Source organism: Haemaphysalis longicornis, unplaced genomic scaffold, assembly GCF_048455015.1.
Source record: "Haemaphysalis longicornis isolate Haplotype H1 unplaced genomic scaffold, Haemaphysalis longicornis Haplotype H1 scaffold_1, whole genome shotgun sequence".
Lineage (NCBI taxonomy): Eukaryota > Metazoa > Arthropoda > Arachnida > Ixodida > Ixodidae > Haemaphysalis > Haemaphysalis longicornis.
This window is the reverse complement of record NW_027526203.1, coordinates 349,876,217-349,895,076: the sequence shown is the minus strand read 5'-3', so window position 1 is coordinate 349,895,076 and position 18,860 is coordinate 349,876,217. Positions and strand designations below refer to the sequence as shown.

At 48.7% G+C, this 18,860-nt stretch overlaps 1 protein-coding gene across 2 annotated transcripts in view; it reads right to left on the bottom strand.

Moving 5' to 3' along the window:
- Nucleotides 1-13,021: 13,021 nt before the first annotated feature.
- LOC144154244 (N-acetylated-alpha-linked acidic dipeptidase 2-like) overlaps nt 13,022-18,860 on the bottom strand; it is a 143,247-nt gene continuing 137,408 nt past the window's right edge. For both annotated transcript variants that reach the window (XM_077685832.1, XM_077685833.1), the window contains one exon: nt 13,022-13,190. In XM_077685832.1, coding sequence (XP_077541958.1) covers nt 13,028-13,190 — 163 coding nt within the window. In that variant the 3' untranslated portion in view covers nt 13,022-13,027. The remainder of the gene's footprint in view (nt 13,191-18,860) is intronic.

Sequence of the window (18,860 nt, the reverse complement as noted above, 5' to 3'; positions counted from 1 at the left end):
CTAGGAGGATTGGTACTGGAAAAAGGTCCATTCCTCGATAGGTCCACGAGCACGGAGGTCGGCGCACTATCTGAAAGTCGCGACAGTGCGCCAGCACTCGAAATTGGAACAATGGTGAGTACCCAAGCAACCATGGACGTCCATGGATCATCCGAAAAAAAACCGAATATTTAATGCCAAGTTTGGACGGCCACTGTAGTGGACCCATTTGAGAACCACTGCGATAATAGATAACAGGGGAAACCCGCAGAGAAGGCCCGGGTTTTAGATGCGAAGGCATCTCATTCACCCGCCTTGTCCCTGCATCCGGCGTCGGCGTCGTCGTCGTTGGCCTCCGCCCCTCTCCCATTCTCCTCGCAGCGCGAGCTGCGCTCTCCGCCGCTCACCCCCTCTCCTCTCCGATAGCGAACACTCTCTCGCGAGGGGCATTGAATTGGATTCGATTGGCTTGGCTTGGATTTGGATTAGATTAAAGTGGATTGTGTTGGATTGTGTTGCGTCATAGCCGTGGCAGGCGCACTGGCGCCGGCGCATCCGGCCGTTATGCGCGCTATAAAACGCGGTGCCTGCGCCGCTCCGCCCCATCGTTCCAGCGCCGTTCCTCCGCTGTTCGACGCTGCAACGTGAACCCCCTATGCGTCGCATCTACACAAGGGTTCCCGCGAGGGGAGGTGGGAGTTTTTTTCTTCTTTATTTGGTTAACTGCGTCCACACATTACCCATAGCCCTAGTTTGAGGTCCAATAACAAACTTGATGCAAGAACAACAGCATACTTGCAGCACATGCAGCAATCAATAGCGCAGCAGATGCAGAGCCGTATTTTCCTGCATTCGTTTGCTGCGGTTCATCATCCCAGACGACGGTATTCTACGCTGAAATCGTAGGACCTCGTAGTGTCTGTCAGTCGACTACGTCGTCGAATAAAAGCCCAGAATATGCTTCTCTTCAAAGGAAGAGCAGCAAGAGTATGTTCCCACCCATTTATGGAAAAAACAATTTTACGAAAAGCGCATATGCCATTATTACGCCGCAGCGGACGTTAGCTGCTCTGCTTTCGCTGCCTTTTCACTACAGTGAACGTGTTGTGGGACTGTACCCATAATAAATTTATGTGATTGCTATAAATATTTTATATTTGCGATTTGTTTTAGCCTGCTTTTGTTTTTTGAATTCCTAACTGTTTCATAATATCTGACGTCCGCAAGACGAGGGCAGCACTTTTTATTAACTTGTGGATTTGTAATATGGTAATTGTGTTATGTACCAATGAACTGCACAGTTTTAAAATGATCGCGCTATAAAGTGCGCCGTATGGTGCTTTTCCGAGAACTACAGTTGCGAATGTTGATGCTTTTCGCTCGAGTGAAGTTATTAAAAACATATCGTGTGTGTTGTGTGGATTAGTGCACTGCAAGTGCCCGGCCTAGGTGGCACGCATTTTCTCGGGCCCGGGCGGGGCTCGGCCTTCAACAAATTTTTTTCGGGCCGTGCTGGCCCAGGCGCATGCACACAGTGTCTGAAGCCCGGCAGTCGTGCGCGCAAATTCGTGATTGTTCATAACAACAAGTTTGCTCATTGAATGAGGTTAAATGAAAAAAAAATCGAAGTGCGAAGTCACTGCAGCTTTGATGAAAATATATTTCGCCGATATTCCCGAAATTCCTTTTCTGTCTCCGGATATATATTTAGCTCGGTCCAAGTTTTTAAAATTGGAAGTCCAATATACTCGCTCTATGTTGCAGGTTGAAAACACCAAATGTTTTCGGACTCATGTTTATAGTCAGTCGGACGCGGGCTGATATTTCAAAACTGTCCGACGGTTTCAGGTTTATTTTATTAAATTTTGTCAGGAAGGGGGATAGGGGGGTGGGGGCTAGGGCTTATATTTAAAAACTTTGTTGGGCTCGGGCCGGGCCTGGGAACTGCGAACTGTGCATCAGCGTGCATCAAATTTGAAGAAAAAAAAAGAACGGAAAAACCGCACCACGCTGTTTCCTCGGCGGACACACATGACAGAAACGTTACCAAACAAAGTATCCACACACTAGCCTCAATCACTAAAGCGCGACACACGCGGTCTACTCGGTTGGCCAAATGGGTTGGAAAAAATGAGCAGTACATTGCGCACGACATAGCTGTACTTTTCCGATAAGAGCCTTGCTATTACTATAATAGCATTCGCAAAGCCATTGCAACGCGCATTCGCCACACCAGCCATGAATTTACACTAAAATAGAACTGCTGCCTCTCGAATACAGTCCACAACGAACGCTGCGGGTTGCGTTATATTTTATATGCGAAGCATCTCATGCTTGGGGCTGTGTCCCTCCCTCTTTCGTTGTCGTTGTCCGCCGTCCGCACTCCACTGCGCATGCGCGTTGGGCTGACGTCAGCGCAGTCCACTATAAAAAAATGGACCTTTTTCCAGTAGCGATCTGCCCATGCGCGGGCTGCCGGTACGCCATTCTTGGCAGGCGCCTCGGGCAAAATAAACAAAAGGGCAGGGACTCCGGAACCGGGGGGGCAGGGGGGGCGGTCGCCCCCCCCAACATTTTTGCACAGGGGGCAGGGCCCCCCCCCACCACTTTTCGACCGCTTACTCTGAAATCAAGTTTTTCACAAAACCTATAGTTAAGTGTTCAAACTGGCGGTTGTGTGGTCCACTGCTTTCCAAAAGTCTCTCTTTGCGAGCTTTGCGAGTCTCTCCCCAGGCTCCAGAGGCTCTCGCACTGCGCACTGCCGCGTGAGGTCGTTCTTCACAAACGATAGCAGTAAGTCAAAGACCCCCGGTACATGTCACCCTGTAAAACTTGAAAAAAAAAAAAAAAAAAAAAAAGCGTGGTCGCCCTCCCGCATGAGCCGCATCTGAAAAATAAGGAAAAAAGATCTGTCTGGAGGGTGGGAGAAATGTGCGGCATCGTAAAATGCACCCCCTTTCAAAATGCAGAATGAGAATAGGTCTGCATAGCCGCCGGCCAAGTTTTTTTCCGGGCAAAGCAAGTGCGAAATGTAGGCGAGAATATACTCATGCAAGGCAGAATTGGATGCATAAAAGGAAGTTTATACTAGTGCCGTCCAGTAGACCCCTTCCCGTTTCCTGGCAAGGAAAACCGGTCGGACCCAACAGCCAGGCAGATCACGTGTGACAAAGTCGCATATCCTTCGAACTGACGTTGTTGCTTCGAGCGTGCGACCATTAAAGAAATTCGCGCCTAAACACCTATCAGATGCATGGGCTTACAAATAACGAAGCACAGCAATCAAAATAATTGCGGAGGGGTGCAGCCCCAGGCGACGGCCCCCTCGGGTCAGCTCAGCCCCAACCACGCTCAGCGCAAGGGACGCCAAAGCCACGCGTTTTCGTTTGTAAAGTGAATTCCTTGTACAGAAAACTGCAGTTTTCTGTACAAGGAATTAACGGAATTCAAGGAATTCAATGTGTGGTCGGGTCACAACATACATGAAAACAAATAAATATACTCCAACCAAATACCTCTTCAAAGCTTCATAGGTTCCCTTTATCAGAACTGACTAAATTTGGCCATGAACGGCAGTTATACAGAAAATGTTTCTTTTAAAATTTTTTTTCTCCCCATGGTGCACCGAAGGTCGTGCGTGGCCTTGGAGGGGGAAGCACCAAGAAAGCTACTATTCAGCTTTCCCCGACTTGGCCTGAGGAGAATGCCTCGAAATAATTTATCTCGGTGTCAGTCACCTGCGCCCTTCCGAGGTATATGCGGTGGTCTTATGTTTCGCAGTGTTAAGCTAATGGCTGCGCTGCTTGACATCAGGACGTCATTGTGTGTCGGCGGAGTCATTCCGGGAAGTTTTGCGTTTCACCGCTGTAAATGGTATGGCACTGCCCAAAGGAATTTCGCAAATAACCCCTCGCGCTTTTTCTTATGGTTTTGTGGGCTACAAGAAGGACTTCCTTTTTGGGAATTCGGGATATCGTCTTGCTTTCCGCTTCGGCGTACACGTAAAGCAGACGCGGGGAGGTCGTCGGGAGATGGGCTTGCCTGGGCGTCATTTCGCTTTTCCCCGCTATGTTGTGCCCGTACTGACCGAGACCCGTCTGCGCCTGCGCGCGCGGAAGGGCGAGGAGGCGCGCGCGGAACTAATGATCCCCCAACCGCGACGAATGCCCTCTCTAATACCACACCTCGGCGACGCTACGTGCCACCGGACATGCCCGGAAGGGAAACGTAAGGCTTCATCTCAGCGGGGAAAATTGGCGCGTCACGCTTTGGAGGGGGAAAGCAAGGAAGCACTGGAGTAATTTGAGGCGGGGAAGAGAGGGACGCAGCGGGTCATTGATTGCTGAAGAGCGCTGTGATATATTCTCCGAAGGGGACAGGTAATCTTCCCCTGTCTATGCAGCACTGCGTGAAGCACGTACAAGCACACTGCAGCACAGGCACCGGCAGACTGCTACAATAAGTGGCCAATTAGCTCTCCCAAGCGGCAGAACAGTGATGGGTCAATGTATCCTGCAAATGGGAGCTGGAAGTGAGTCGAGCGCGGGCAAACTTCATGGAGGTTTTGCGGAATAAGCACGCAATAAAAGATGCCCATGTTCGTTGTGTGTGCCACCCCTGAACCCCTCTCTCCCGTTTCTTACGAACCGGCAAGGGTGCCGTGCCCGTGTTGACTGTACCATGCGGTTCCCACATCCCCGTATGGCGGAACCCCTCCCGAGGACGGTTTTGCAGAAAGAGGCATTTTCATTCTTGCGATTGGGTAATTTTGTTTTGCTGCGTTTATCCCTAGCCTAAGAGTCTAGGGCTCTCCGGACGCAACAACGGCAATGTCTAAAAAACAGAAACGCCTCTCCGAGTTTTGGGAGAGCGTCCACGTACAAGCGATGCCTCGACCTGTAAGTCAATTTCTTTAACTGATCTTACTTTACATTGTAACTGATGTCTTGTGTTGGCTGGCAATGTGCACAATTTTTCTGAAATATATGCATGTTTACTTCATGATGTTTACGCGAGTTCATAGTAATTTTGAAGTTTATTTATTTTGCCTCATTTTACTTGTTTCTATTCCACCACTTCCACATTCTTTTGTATAAATATTGCCATTTACTCTTCGGAGAGACATCGCCTTTCCTAACAAACTATTTCAATGGCTTTGTTCGCGCTTTCGTTTTCGTACATGCCGTATTTTTCCATGACACATCGCCCGTATACATTCTTTCACAACCTGTTTTACGATGTAAGAGGTTTTTCTCACACTTGTTTGTGTTGATGGTCATATCTCGCCCTCAAATTTTTACTTTAATGTCGTATCTTTTTGTTACACATCGCATAGCATTGTATTTATTCTTTTACTTATCTTTTAAAAACTGCATTATTTTTGCCATTGCCCCGCCACCTTCCCCTAGTGGCTTTTCCACATGAGCGGTGCCATGAATGTTTGAATTAGAACTTTACAATTCTTTTCTGAACGATCGCCATCTGCGGGAGATTACAACTGCGCACGGCAAAATACAACCACAATAATCAACGTCACTAGCATAAGAGACCCGAAACGCGCTTTATAAACCCCCAGCGGACGGTTGAACCTTAGCCCCCCCCCCCGAAAAAAAATCCTGGCTACGCGCCTATTCACAAGGTATATTGCGTCACATTTTTTTGTCGCCAGTTTGATTATTAATGTGTTTATAATGACCCTTTGTATTTGTGCTTGGGCTGGCAGCAGGAAACAACTGTCATGAAAGTCAACCAGATGACCATGCGAAAGGAGCAGCGAATATTGACGGTACGTCTTTGCGATGTTTTTTTTTTTCTACCATGCTATTCATGTGCTTTTCATACTCTTTTGTGCGTGTCGCGCATTTTTAGCACTTCTCGCTATTTTTTTCAACGCATTATAAAAACGACTCACACAGTGTACGTGGATCGACTAATAATTATTTTTATCTCACTTGTTACAGAGACCCCAGAAATGGTGGCACCAGGTGGTGAGGCCCGCTCGTCAACAGACTTCAGTCAGGCAACCTCGAATTGCGGCGCCTGCGCTCCGATGGAAATGGCAAGCCACAACGACTCGCCCCCGCATGTTCGATCACTGCCGCCAAAGAGCTACAAATTCCCAAGCAACCACAGTGGAAGGTGCTGTAAATATGCATGGTTTGAGAAATTCACGTGGCTCTCGTACGACTACGAACGCGACGTCGTGTTTTGCCATTTATGTCAACTAGCCTTCAAGAAAAGAGGAGAAAAATACGTTGCAGCAGTGGAACAATGTTTTATTCGCAACGGGTTCAATAATTGGAAAAAGTGTATTGAAAAATGTCAGCGCCATGAGAAGAGCCAATTTCACTGCCTCTCCGCGAGCCGCCAACTGTCGAGAGAAAAGGGAATCCGTGTAGTGCAGTTGTTATCTCAACACAGCAGCAGACAGCAGGAGGAAGCCAGGCAGGCTCTGCGCGCAATAGTGAGTTCAGTGCGCTACCTATGCCGTACGGGACAAGCTTTGCAAGGGCAAACCAAGGATGACGGAAATCTTCTTGACCTGCTAGATGAACGATCACAAGACGTGCCTGCTTTGAGGAAATGGCTGGAGCAGCGAGATAAATGGCTCAGCAGCGACATACAGAACGAGCTCATTGAAATCATGGCGCACACTGTGCAGCGGGACATCATCAAAGACATCAAATGCAGTCCATTTTATGGAATCATAGCTGACGGTACTACTGACGTAACAGGGAATGAGCAATTCACATTTTGTGTGCGTTGGGTAGACGGAATAACACTGGAAGTTCGCGAGGAATTTCTTGGCATGTACAATGCACCCGACAGCAGGGCTGAGACCTTGTATAAAGCCGTGAGGGACATGATTTTGCGTCTGGGCTTGGACTTCCATAACCTAAGGGGGCACTGTTTTGATGGGGCCGCGAACATGGCAGGCAGACTTACTGACGTGCAGAAAAGGATTACCGAAGCGCAACCACGGTCAATATTTGTGCACTGCAGCAACGACTGCCTAGACTTAGCACTCCAGGAGGTAGCAAGGAACTGCGGTGTCGTCGGCGACGCCCTGAACATTGTAAAGGATGTTTCCAATGCAATCCTGGAATCGAAAAACAGGAAGACTGTTTATTCAAGCGTCGTACTTCCTCCGGGTAATGATGGCGGTGAGCAGGATTGTTCCGGGCCAAGCACCCTAGTGTTACCACTGTGCCCTACGAGGTGGACAGTAAGAGTAAAATCAATGGAAAGGTTCGTTGAGAACTATGAAAGGGTGCAGGCGACTTTGAAGGAACTGCTAGAAGTTCAAAGCTCTCTAAGTGGCACAAGCAAGACAGCCATGAAGGGATATGAGAAGGTATTAAAGAAGTTCGAAACTTTACTAGGGATTAGCCTTTCTATAGCACTGTTTGGCCCATGCGAGCAATTAGCGAGGATTCTTCAATGCCCAGTTTACCGCGCTGCAGGAGCCAAAGAAGCAGCAGATCGAAGTCCTTTGTGACCGCTTGGCAAAGTTACGGTCTGACGCATCATTTGACGTCCTATGGCAGCGCACAAACTCAAGGGCAAGAGAGTTAGGTCTAAAGGAACCTAGTGTGCCTAGAGTTTCGCAGCCGCCCAGAAGGCTTCAGTTCACAGACAAGCCTGGGGAGCCTGCAGCGCTTGACACCAAGTCGTCACAGAGAAAAAAGTTTTTTGCCGCTATCGATCGTATTACCAACGAGATCCGACGGCGATTCGAACAGCCTGGCATGGAGCAGCTGATTGGCCTCGAGCGCATTTTCGTCGACGCTGCTGAAGGTCGATACTTCGCGGCAGACGACCTAAAGGATCTTTTAGGAGTACACGCTGCAGATTTTGACATCAGTAGGCTTTCAGCGCAACTCGTGCTTCTCCCAACGCTCCTGCGTGACGAGGGTCCGGCCGCAAGTGCACGCATTCTACAGATACTGCAGGGTAAGTCTGCAGATCTGCGAGAGATGATGAACCAGGTTGTGCGGTACCTGCAACTCGTGTTTTCTGTGCCTGCGTCAGCTGCTTCAGGAGAGCGATCTTTCAGTGCTCTGAGGCGAGTAAAAACATTTTTACGCAATCGAATGACGCAGAGGAGGCTGACACACCTTCTTCTGCTCCACGTGCACAAGAAGAGAGCTGCTGTTATGAGAGAGTTTGTGTGTAGAACGGCAGAACGAACCTCAACCTTCGGCCGCCTTTGAGAGCCTCCCCTGCCCTGTCCCTCCCGTGCCAGCCATGAAGCTCGTCTATCAGCGCTAATAGCTTTGTAACTATAGTGTCTACTTTCTTGTTTATTGTAACATTTCTGGAGTTTCGCCCGTTCAAATTTACTTCACTGCAGGAGCGAATGCTGAAATATTAAAAAACATGTTTTTCCAGCTTTCGAACCCGTTTCATCATTTGCACAGTCTGCGCAAGCATTCCTTACTTCTGAAACTATTTTAAGTGTATACCAATGCAGAATAAACGAGGATACAAACATGTGAAATAAATACGAATAAATTTAAACAAAAAATAATAGACGTCAATAAAATTATACCAATTAATAAAATAATGAAATAAAAATATATAAAATGGCCAAATATGAGAAATAAAAAGAAAACGAAACATACAAAGCCGACAGATGAGATCAAGAAGCTTGCGGGTATAAATTGGTCGCACTTATGGGAGAAGCGTTGCCCTGCAGTGGGCGTAGACAAGCTGATAATGATGATGATGATGAAAAATACGGCAGTACTTGCCCCCCTACTCCCAAAATAGTTCCGGAGTCCCTGCAAAAGGGTGCCCCTCAGTTTTCTGCTTAGGGAGCGGCTATACTGCCTAGCGCTGCACACCTCGTGGTGGGTTCGTACGTCCACACAATAATGGCTTTCTGCGGAAAGGGGCAAGGACGTTTGAGGCAGGCTGACAGCACATTGAGGCAGGCTGACCACGCTGACAGCACATGGCTGCCAGTGAGGGGGTAACGAAAATAAAAAAAAAAAAAAAAGAGAAGGGGCGCTTTGAACACTGCAGATTAGTCACGAGAACGCGCGCCTGCTACCGTGACATTCATGTGAGAGGTACTCGTTGACGGGTCAGTGCGGGAGGGACCGCAGGGCCAGGATATTTCATGCACGGGTTCCCCGAAAGCCAAATATTTTTTGGGGCGTGCCATTACTGCCATTTTTAGTTCGCCGTGGCGGCCGCTAGAGGGACCGGTACTGGAAAAAGGTCCATTACACCATCTTCCCACGTAGGAAGATGGCGTAATGGACCTTGCAAAGGGGATGCAAAGCCTTGCAATCTGGATCAGCTACTCGCCGCTGGCGTTTCAAAGCGGCTTCTCGTTCTCGAAGTGAGGAATCCACTGCTCGACGCTGCCGTTTACGTCCGGCGTCGCGAGCTCTCCTCTGTGCAGTCTTGTCTTCAGAGGTGCTCGCGGTTCTGACAGTGTGCTGGCTGGCGATTCCGTCAGCCAGTTCGCTGACGGAATCGTTGGCGTCCATTGCCAGTCATCGGACGGCGCAGTACCGAAGAAGCAACTGAGCGGAGCGCGGACCGGGGGTCTATTCGTTTCACCTGCACCACGTGAACCAGTTCAGGCGGTGCAGCACTTCGCCGTTCGTTTCAGTGGTGCAGCTCGCGGAACCTGAACCGCGCCGTTCGATTCGCCAGTGGTGCCGACGGGTGCAGGACGAGTTCACGGCTTTGCCTGCACTCCCTGCCGAGGAGGTGCAGAAGCAGACGACAAAAGTGCAGGGCTGGTTCCGCCAATGGCGGAACCCACTTTGCACCGCTGTGAACTGGTTCAAGAGGTGCAGGTTGAATCGAATAGACCCCGGGTTTATTTGCAGAGCAGAGGGAGTGGAGAGGAGCAGTGCGCATGCGCGTGATTGAACAGCTGGTGTGGAGAGGGGAGAGGAGGAGCAGCGCGCGTAGCGCACAGGTGGTGTGGAGAGGAGGAGGGGAGAGAGTGGTGTTATCACAGGTGGTGTGGTGAAGAGGAGAGGTGCGGACGCCGGACGCCGGAGGGTTGACTAAGAGATGCTTTGCATATAAAAGAAATAGTTAAGCGGCGCCCGGTTTCGATCCCAGGACTCTCTGGCCGCAACGGGAGGTACGTGGCGCTGTTATGGCCTTCACTCATTCAAACTACGTCAAGAAGCCACTGATACAACGAAGGCACGCGAAGCTGAACGTCAACGGAAACGACGAACTGAAAACTAATGGGAACTTCAGTCGACCCCATGGCTGCTTCGCATACTACTCAGGGTTCCCCTACGCCGGGAAGATGGTGTAATTTTTTTGCTTTCGTTCTTTGTTTTGTGTGTCTTGTGTGTTTTCTCCCACGCGCGACGTTTGCGCGCATTACCGGGACCCTTTCGGCGTTGCTCGCGCGCTCCGGTGAGTGGACGCTTTCGTGTGGTACTGATTATTTTTCTCCGTACCTGTTCTTGCTTCAAGCGCCTCGAGCTTTTCTTTCGCACTTGCATTTCGACTCTCACATGCGGTTTTGGTTCTGCATCTCTCTTCATGTTCCTATAGTCTCTCCGCACGTTTGGTACGTGCGGCGGCCGCTTTTCTGATGGATGCGAAAAGCAAAAACGCCCTTGTGTACAAGATTTCGGCGCACGTTAAAGATCCCCAGGTGGCCAAAATTAATCCGGAGCCCTCCACTACGGCGCGCCTCATCGCCTGCGTTGCGTCGGCGCGTTAAACCGTGCAGTCAGTCAGTCAGACCGGTAATTATTTACAGTTCGGAAAGCGAACACCTACAATAAACAGATGACATTGGCTCCCCGCTGTTGAGTCGCTGCACATGATCCTTATAGGAAATCGAAACCATGCTAGCCGCTGCATATGATCTTGGTTTGTGAAATTCTAAAAGGAGCCTAGCAGGAACTACACTTGTTTAAATGTTCTTGGTTCTTTGTTTTAATTGTTTGTAACGTGGATGTAACTAATTAAATGTAAATATTGTCTAATTATTTTATGTTTATGGGTTTTCAGTGTGCAAAAAAGTGTGCAGTTTTAAAATGGTCACGCAGAAAATTGATTCCGTGTGGCTTGGTGCTTTTCTGAGAATTGCGGTCCCGAATCCTGTATTTGCATGCTTTTCGTTGACTTGACTGAAGTTTTAAGACATCTGTCATGTGTTCTGCGTGGGTAAAATTTGGAAAAAGACAACGCAAACGTTTGCGTACGCACGACGCTCTTTGCTCGGTATGCAAAACTTGATAGAAAAATCAGAAAAAGATGAAGACCAAAGCAGAAACATATACGTACGCTGGCCAGCCTAAAGCACGCCGCTGATCCCTCAGTTGACACAACACAATAAAAAATAATCAAACAACGAAGAAAAAAGTACCCGCACGCTAGCATGGCTAAAGCACGGCGCGCGCGGTCTGCTCGGTTGGCCAAATGTGATGAAAAAATGAGCAAACAGTAAATTCACGACGTAGGTACTTTTCCCATAAAAACCTTGGTACAATAATAGCATTTTTACACGAAAAAGAACTGTCGCTCCTGGGAGACTGACCCGACGCACGCCTGCCCGCCGCTTCCCGTGGCGAAAAAGCGCTCTGGTGGTAGGGACCTTATCGGGCGGGGCTCGCGAGCGCCACCGCGTGGGGTTGACACTAAGTGCCTCACTCGGAGCACGGCCTCCGCGATCGGCTGCCGGCGGCGCGCCGCCGGAAGCCGATCGCGGAGGCCGTGCTCGGAGCGTGGCCTCCGCGATTTGCTCCCGGCGGCGCGCGGAGGCCACGCTCGGAGGCGGCCGCTTTTAGATGCAAAGCATCTGTCGACCCTCCGTCGTCCCTCGGCGTCCGGCGTCCGCACCTCTCCTCCTCGTACCCCTCTCCACGCCAGCTGTGATAACGCCGCTCTCCTCCTCGCCGCTCGGCTCGTCTCGTGCCGGCCCAGGAAGACACCGGCGACACTGTCGCTCCAGGAGCCATCTCATTGTCGGGGCTATGTCCCTCCCTTGTTGCGCCGTCCACACCCCCACTGCGCATGCGTCTCTCCTCCATTCTCCTCTCCTGCGCACGCTGCGCCTGTCTGCTCCGAGACACCGCCTGCGCCGGTTCTGCTCCGGTGTAGAACCTACACGGAACCCCCATGCTTTGCATCACCACATAGTTCCCTTCGGGAAGATCGTGTAATTTTTTCCACTACCCAAGTATTCTAGTTCACTGTACTTTTCACTGCTTTCGCATCCTTTATCATGTCGGTGCGCAGTGTTGTCGGAACGGCTTACTGCTCCTCCGCCAGCGCTCGGGCCATTTTGCAAAGGGCCGGAAGAGAGCAGTGCATAATTAGTCCCCGTCTTGAGCTCCCATGGTGGCAATTTTCTGGTTTCCTCCTAAAGCCAAATGAGAATGATGCTGCAAGTTGCTTCTTGTTCTCCCCCTTTATCATCGTAATCAGCCTGTTGCCACCCGGTCTTTCTTTGGTCATTCTTTTACCCTGGTGGGGTACGACACCAGTCATCGGGAACGCAAGACGAACCCAGCTCCATTTATTTTCTGTCTTAGCTACCGGATGTCTTCTGCTGTGTTTATAAAAAACTTTACCAACCCTTCCTAAAGAAATTTGAGAAAAGCACGAAAGCTTTCCGACATCAAAACTGCGCCAAAAGAGCGTGAAAACCTTCGCTAAAAGTGCATTCAATCGATCGTCAAACCTTCGAAGGCCCTAATCGCAGATGAACGAACCCACGGGACCATTTTCACGCACTAAGTATAAACGCATCTACGAACGATCTGTATACAGATATGTGGTTTATGAGACAAAGGTATACCATTGTACTACCTCATGATCGATGCGTGTGTTGTCTTAGAACCGTTCCTTTTCAAGTAACCGTTGTGACATAATGGAAGCCCGGCTTAATTCACGCACGCGCCGTGTGTTCCAGAGATCTCAGCACAGCTTTCCGGTCGAAATGCGTTCGCTCACAGGACGCCATCGGTCCCACTAAGAAAGCTTTCGCCTGAAAAAATTGTTTAAGCACTGGGCGATAAGAAATAAATGACGCAGGATGGTGGGTTGGAATTTATTGTGCGATGGGCAGGAAGTGTAGGATTTCGGTGGCCTGTATGATGCACTCTGCAATGAAGGCCACGTGACGGCCAAAGGCCTTGTCGTCGAAGGGCCGCTTGTGGACCAGGTCCAGCAGGCCGGGGAAGGCACGCCCCTTAGGCGAGAACAGCACGTTCCTGCAAGAATGAGCGCCACCGTTATCAGTTCGCGATGCACCATGGATTATGAGGCACCGCATTCAGGACGTAGCTTCGTAAAATGATCCCCTTTACACTCCACCAAGCTCTCCCAGAAAGCAAAAGAGAAGAGAAGAAAGAAAGAAGACTGACAAATGGTGTCAATCGTTTCATGAGTCCAGTGAAAGCTGTTCTCTTCTCACGAGAACTGACGTCAACATTTCCGGCTGTGTGACTTCCCAATGGATACAATTTCTGGCCGTGTTTTGACGGCTACTATTCAAAACTTGCACTATCCTCAGACTTGCCCCAACCGAAAGTTTGAGCCAGTGACAAGCTTTCAGCGTCCTTGTACGGCCTCTTGCGTAATGGGGCCCCGTGACGGACAGGTGCACCTCGGTTACCGACGCACGGTGGGGGATATTCCAAGCAACCACCGGACGTCCGTCGGCCGTGCAACGTACGTCCATTCCGGCTGTAGCGGACGTCCACTGGATGTCCGTTTCAGAGCCGATGGACATACCATGCGCGTCCGTGGGACGTCAGGATTTAACACTTCCGTATGTCCATTCGGAAGTCCGAAATTGGGTGTATTTCGGACGTTCAGTAAAAACTTCCAGAATCGCAAATTGAGAAGCATGTGCTCCTACAACGAATACTACACCGCATAACACGAACGCACTACTGGGCAGATAAGTATACAGGAACACGGCAAATTTGCTTCACACGTAATTGTAACGGTTCTCAATTCTTATATGCTCTGCCCCAAATAGACCATTGTTGGAGTCGGGGAGGTGCTTTAAAAAGTTTAATAATAAGCTGAATTTTAGTAACACACGAATGAAACTTCCGATATGCAAGTCAGGGTGTTGATGTACAAAATCTTTTCAATTGAAAAGTAGAAAGTGGAGTAGCTTTTCTGTTTTAGCCTTTATGTTCAATTTACGCCATTATTTGATGCTTCGTGGTTACTTTGTACGTCCACGGGCGGATGTCCTTCGGACATACGAAAATGTATATTCTTTGTACATCCGCTGCTGGATGTCCACTGTACGTACGCAAATGTACATCCGAACATGGACGTACAGTGGACGTAAAGTCGCCGTACAAACTTGGCGTTGGACGTTCGACTGTATTTTCGACGTCCCACGGATGTCCGTGGTTGCTTGTGGGATGTTTTGGTTAAATCATTTGCACCAGCGCAAATAGTTAAGCTTGGCCGAAGGATAGTTTAGACATGGCGGTAAATGTTAACCTTTGCTATAAAGTTAGCGCATGTGTTTCTCGCTTCTTCCAGAAAGACAGACAGTGACGATGGCGACCGCAGTGTTATGAAAATCCCCTTGAGAAAATCGTTTGTAACAAATTCGCAGTGGTTCATCAGGTGACAAGTGCTGGATACAGACAACTGCCAAGTAGGCCCTTATGACGCGTAACTGATAAAAGTAGGAACCTCCGTAGCCTGCTCATGTTTTGCGGTGGAGATAGACGCCAGAGTCATGCGCGTATGGGATGCCCCATAGCGCTCTTCAGCCCCAGTGTGGCACTGGCAGACGGCGGCAGGAGAGGCGGTAGTGGGATGTCATCTGTTTAAAATCTGAGGGCCGGAGGTAAGACGAACCTCTGGCGAGATCCCGAACGGCCGTTTGAGCATTGGAGATGACAATGGAGGGGAAGTGGCCTGCGAGTTAGCGCGTGGGCTATACGGCCTCTTTCGCGGTCGCGGGGGAGGTAGTGAGTAGGGCGAGGGTGAAGTAGCCTGCATCTTTGTTGATTTCACTCCTGCCTTCGGGAAGCAGTCTTCGTTGTCGCCTTCGCGAGGACAAGTTAACATGGCGGACGACCCACTAAGATGGAAACGAAGCCGTTTAAATGAAATTTCAACGCACCCTGTGTGACGTTGGTCTGCTCTAATGACTACATAACTGTGGGAAGTTTTGTATCAGAAGGTATCATTTGGGTCGCAGTTTTAAAGGGACAGACAACCGATTTTTGTCGCGTATATGTTCTCTAGCTCATATGAAAGCCAGCGTTTTATATAGCCCGGTAACAACAAGCAATTTTTAAACAAACTGGCGGAAATAATTTTAATTTGGCAGCAAACTTCCTGAAATCGGAAGGGTGGCGGTTCGTAGTGTCTAAACTTGACACTACAATATGTGTCCCTGTCACGTGACCTGCAAACCTAGCAGCTACTGTAACTGCTGAAATGTTTATTTACGTATTGAAAACCTTTTAACACAAGTATTTGTACAAGCTTAAATAGTATATGTATTTCTAAACATTACTTTGAAAATTCTAAAGACACGCCGCCAACCACCGCTGCGTTGCTCTCAGTGTGGCTAACTGAGCCACCATGCCCAGAATCAACGGCAGCGTTCAGTAAACAGACCCAGCGAAGGAGCTTTGCCAATTCTGTCTGAGTCAGGGGCGTTTGTTCTGCCAAAATATTGGATTTCAGTCTCCAAATACGCCAACGGCCGCCTAAAAAAAAAAAGTCGCGCCCGGGGAGAATCGAACTTCCCGCCTCCACAACGTGAAGCCAGATTCTACCTATCGTCTACCCCAACAGATGGCGCATTCGTGCAAAATGGACCCTTGCATTAAAAAAACACATAAAGGAACAAGAAAGCCGGCGATTCACACTTTTTTAGCTGGGAACAAGTTTTTAAATATCGTTTTTTATTTCGCATACAGAAAAAAGTATGTTGCCGAGCTACTCTATATCATGGTTGCCAGCATTAGTTTTGGGAGGGACACATACGGCTCGTAGATCAGAAAATTCGATTTAAAAAGTTCTAGAGCGTTATCAGCAAAACAGTTTCTCGTCAAGGCGCTTTAAGTGATGCCCTTTCATTTGGGATAGAGAATATATACTCGACAAAAATCGGTTGTCTGTCCCTTTAATACAAACAACATGAAGCCTCTTCTCCTAAGCCAGTTGCGCAGCGGCGCAACGTCACGGTGAAAAGGGCAGTTGCACGTTTGAAGTTTCATTAAGCTACTGACACGTATGCTAATCAAAAATGACAAACAACCGTGTTTTCTGTATGCACTCGTTGACGTGGCTCTGAGGGTAACACTTTTGGGAATGGCGTGCTGTCGAGAAGGGCGGCCGGCACGCCACGATGCCGATGATGGCGCCAACGGCAGGGGCGGGCGCGAGTCTAACTGGGCCACCGCTGCCCTCGGTTGACTCGCAGCTCGTCACTCACGCTGGAGTCACACGGTGCATTGCTCTAGCGGCGGTGAGCTCCTTCAGTAACAGGGCGCGGGCTGCTACATAAACTCATCCCTGAAAGTTGGCTCGGGGTATACGGGGGTCTTCACTCATTGTAGAAGCGCGAATCGTTAACACTGACGCCCCGGGACGGCACCATTCAAGACATGTGCACGAACTGACAATGAACTGAGCAATCCTTTTCTTATCGCACGCGCATTGAAGTCTTGCAAAGAAATTGCCATTCGTCGAGGGCTGTCGGTGAATGTAGTAGTAGTAGTACCACTTTATTTTACATTGGGTTCAGGGTAGGGGGGTGGCGGAGGCCTACAGGCATATCTTCTCGCCTCGGATGAAACGGACGTCGATGTTACCTGTACTGCTGATTGGATCAGCCTCACTCACCTTACGACGAAAATAAGTATATTGCACTTCGGTAATATTAGAACATAGTCATTTGGTTGTGGAGGTTATTGGTTATTTGGTTATTGTTTGCTTAATAATTTCCATTCGTACTTTTTAAATTAGTATAACTTTTCCTTTATTTCTTCAAGATTATTTTGTTTTCGGGACTTGGTGAATTACTCATACTGACCAGCTCGTCACTTTGTTCGTTCCAGCAGCGAGTACTTCCATTTTCGGTGTAAGGACCTAGGGATAAACTTTTTGATACTGCAGGCATCGCTTTGAGTGTGCTGGAATGTCCAGTGCACGTATACGCAAATGGTAATAGAAAAATTACGCTGGATGCATGCGAAACGTAATGTGCATGATTCTCCTTGTCTTATGGTCGCTGCTACAAAGGGAAAACTAACGGATGCGTTAGTAACACGGACAGACAGGATAGTCACCATTCTTCATTGAACCCCAAGCAACGACGAGGGAACCGATGATGATCCATCCTGTCGTCCATACGTATGTACGAACGTTAAAATCAATCACCATCGTTATCATCATGGTGATGGGGCATGATTATGATAAAAAAAACCCGTCACTTCTGTCATCATGTTGCCTTTGAAGTTGCCCCGCGCCAAGTTTCGTAATTTTAAGCCTCTTCTCAGTTGCGCGCGTTACTAGCTATGTTATTTCGTTGTTTCCTACTTTCTTTACAATTAACCATCGACATAGTTCGCAATGAGGTGTCTATCTTTGCGCCTGGTTTCCTTCGGCACCAACAACTTGTGCAAGATAATTAAATTCGTCGACCTCTTCTAGTGTTTCACTACCTGGGCTGTAAGGGGCGCTTCCTGCATGCCTATTTAACATTAATTTTGTCTTACCTATAGTTATCTTTAAACCTAATGCTTAACTTAATACTTAAGTAATACGTAACTCTAAACCTTTATACCTATCTTTATAACTAAGCGTTATAGTCTCTGAAGCATCGTTAGCAGCACTACTACTGAATCACTGAACACTACGAGGCCATCCGCAAATCTCAAGGCCAAAAATTCTCCATTTACTTGTATCCCCGACTTCTCCCAACCTAGCTTCCTAAACACCCGTTTTAGGCTCTCTGTAAGCAATTTCGGGGACATGCATCTTGTATCACGCCCTTCCTAGTGGGAACCTCCAACCCTGCTGAAAGCATTATCGTGCCCGTACACTGCTTGCATATGTCCTGTTAGGAACCCTACGAACGCCATCTAAACGCCCTGTTCTCCATACTTTTGCCACTGCATGTGGGGATTTCGACTGAATCAAGAATTTTTCCTATTTTCATAATTTTTCAATGCCATGCAAAAGGTTTATTAAACTCCTGTTCCTCCTTGGTTGTTCAAAATGTCCAAGTCACCGATCGCGGTAGCTGATATTTTACACGCAAGCACGCACACACGCACGCACGCACGCACGCACAGTAATCGCTCGTTAACGTGAACTCGGATATCTCGAAATATCTATCGGTTCAGTCGAAACATTTTTTTTTGTCATGCATTTACGTTCCATAGGCGCTATGTATTTGTCCCCCTTTATCTCGAAATGTTTCTTCAGGGTACCACGGATATCTCGAAATGCTGAAAGAGAGGACATACGGCAAACTCCGCTAAAGGCGACTGATAATGTCTCCGTTAGAATGCTGAGCTCCAAACTATGTCCGGAAAGCGGTGGTGAACAGCAAATTTAAGTGTACTACGCGCTGTTCGAGGCCGATGTCCCTGTCAACAGAATGCTGCCGGACGCCTACATCATTGAGATAGCTGTGGACGACGCATCTGATCATGCGGACGACGAGGAGCCTCGAGAAGTGCCTACGACGGCACTTATGGAGGCCCAATCTGTTGTGCTAAAGTTTGCCAGTATACTTGCCAGTTTGCGCGTTTGCCAGTTGTGCCGGACATTATCAAATGCCCACTTGAGATTAGGGCAAGGATGGCTTTGTTGTTTTGTCGCATTGTGGTTGGTCGAATTGCGTCAATGTGTACCTGGAGGATGGAGGCCGTCCTTTGCCG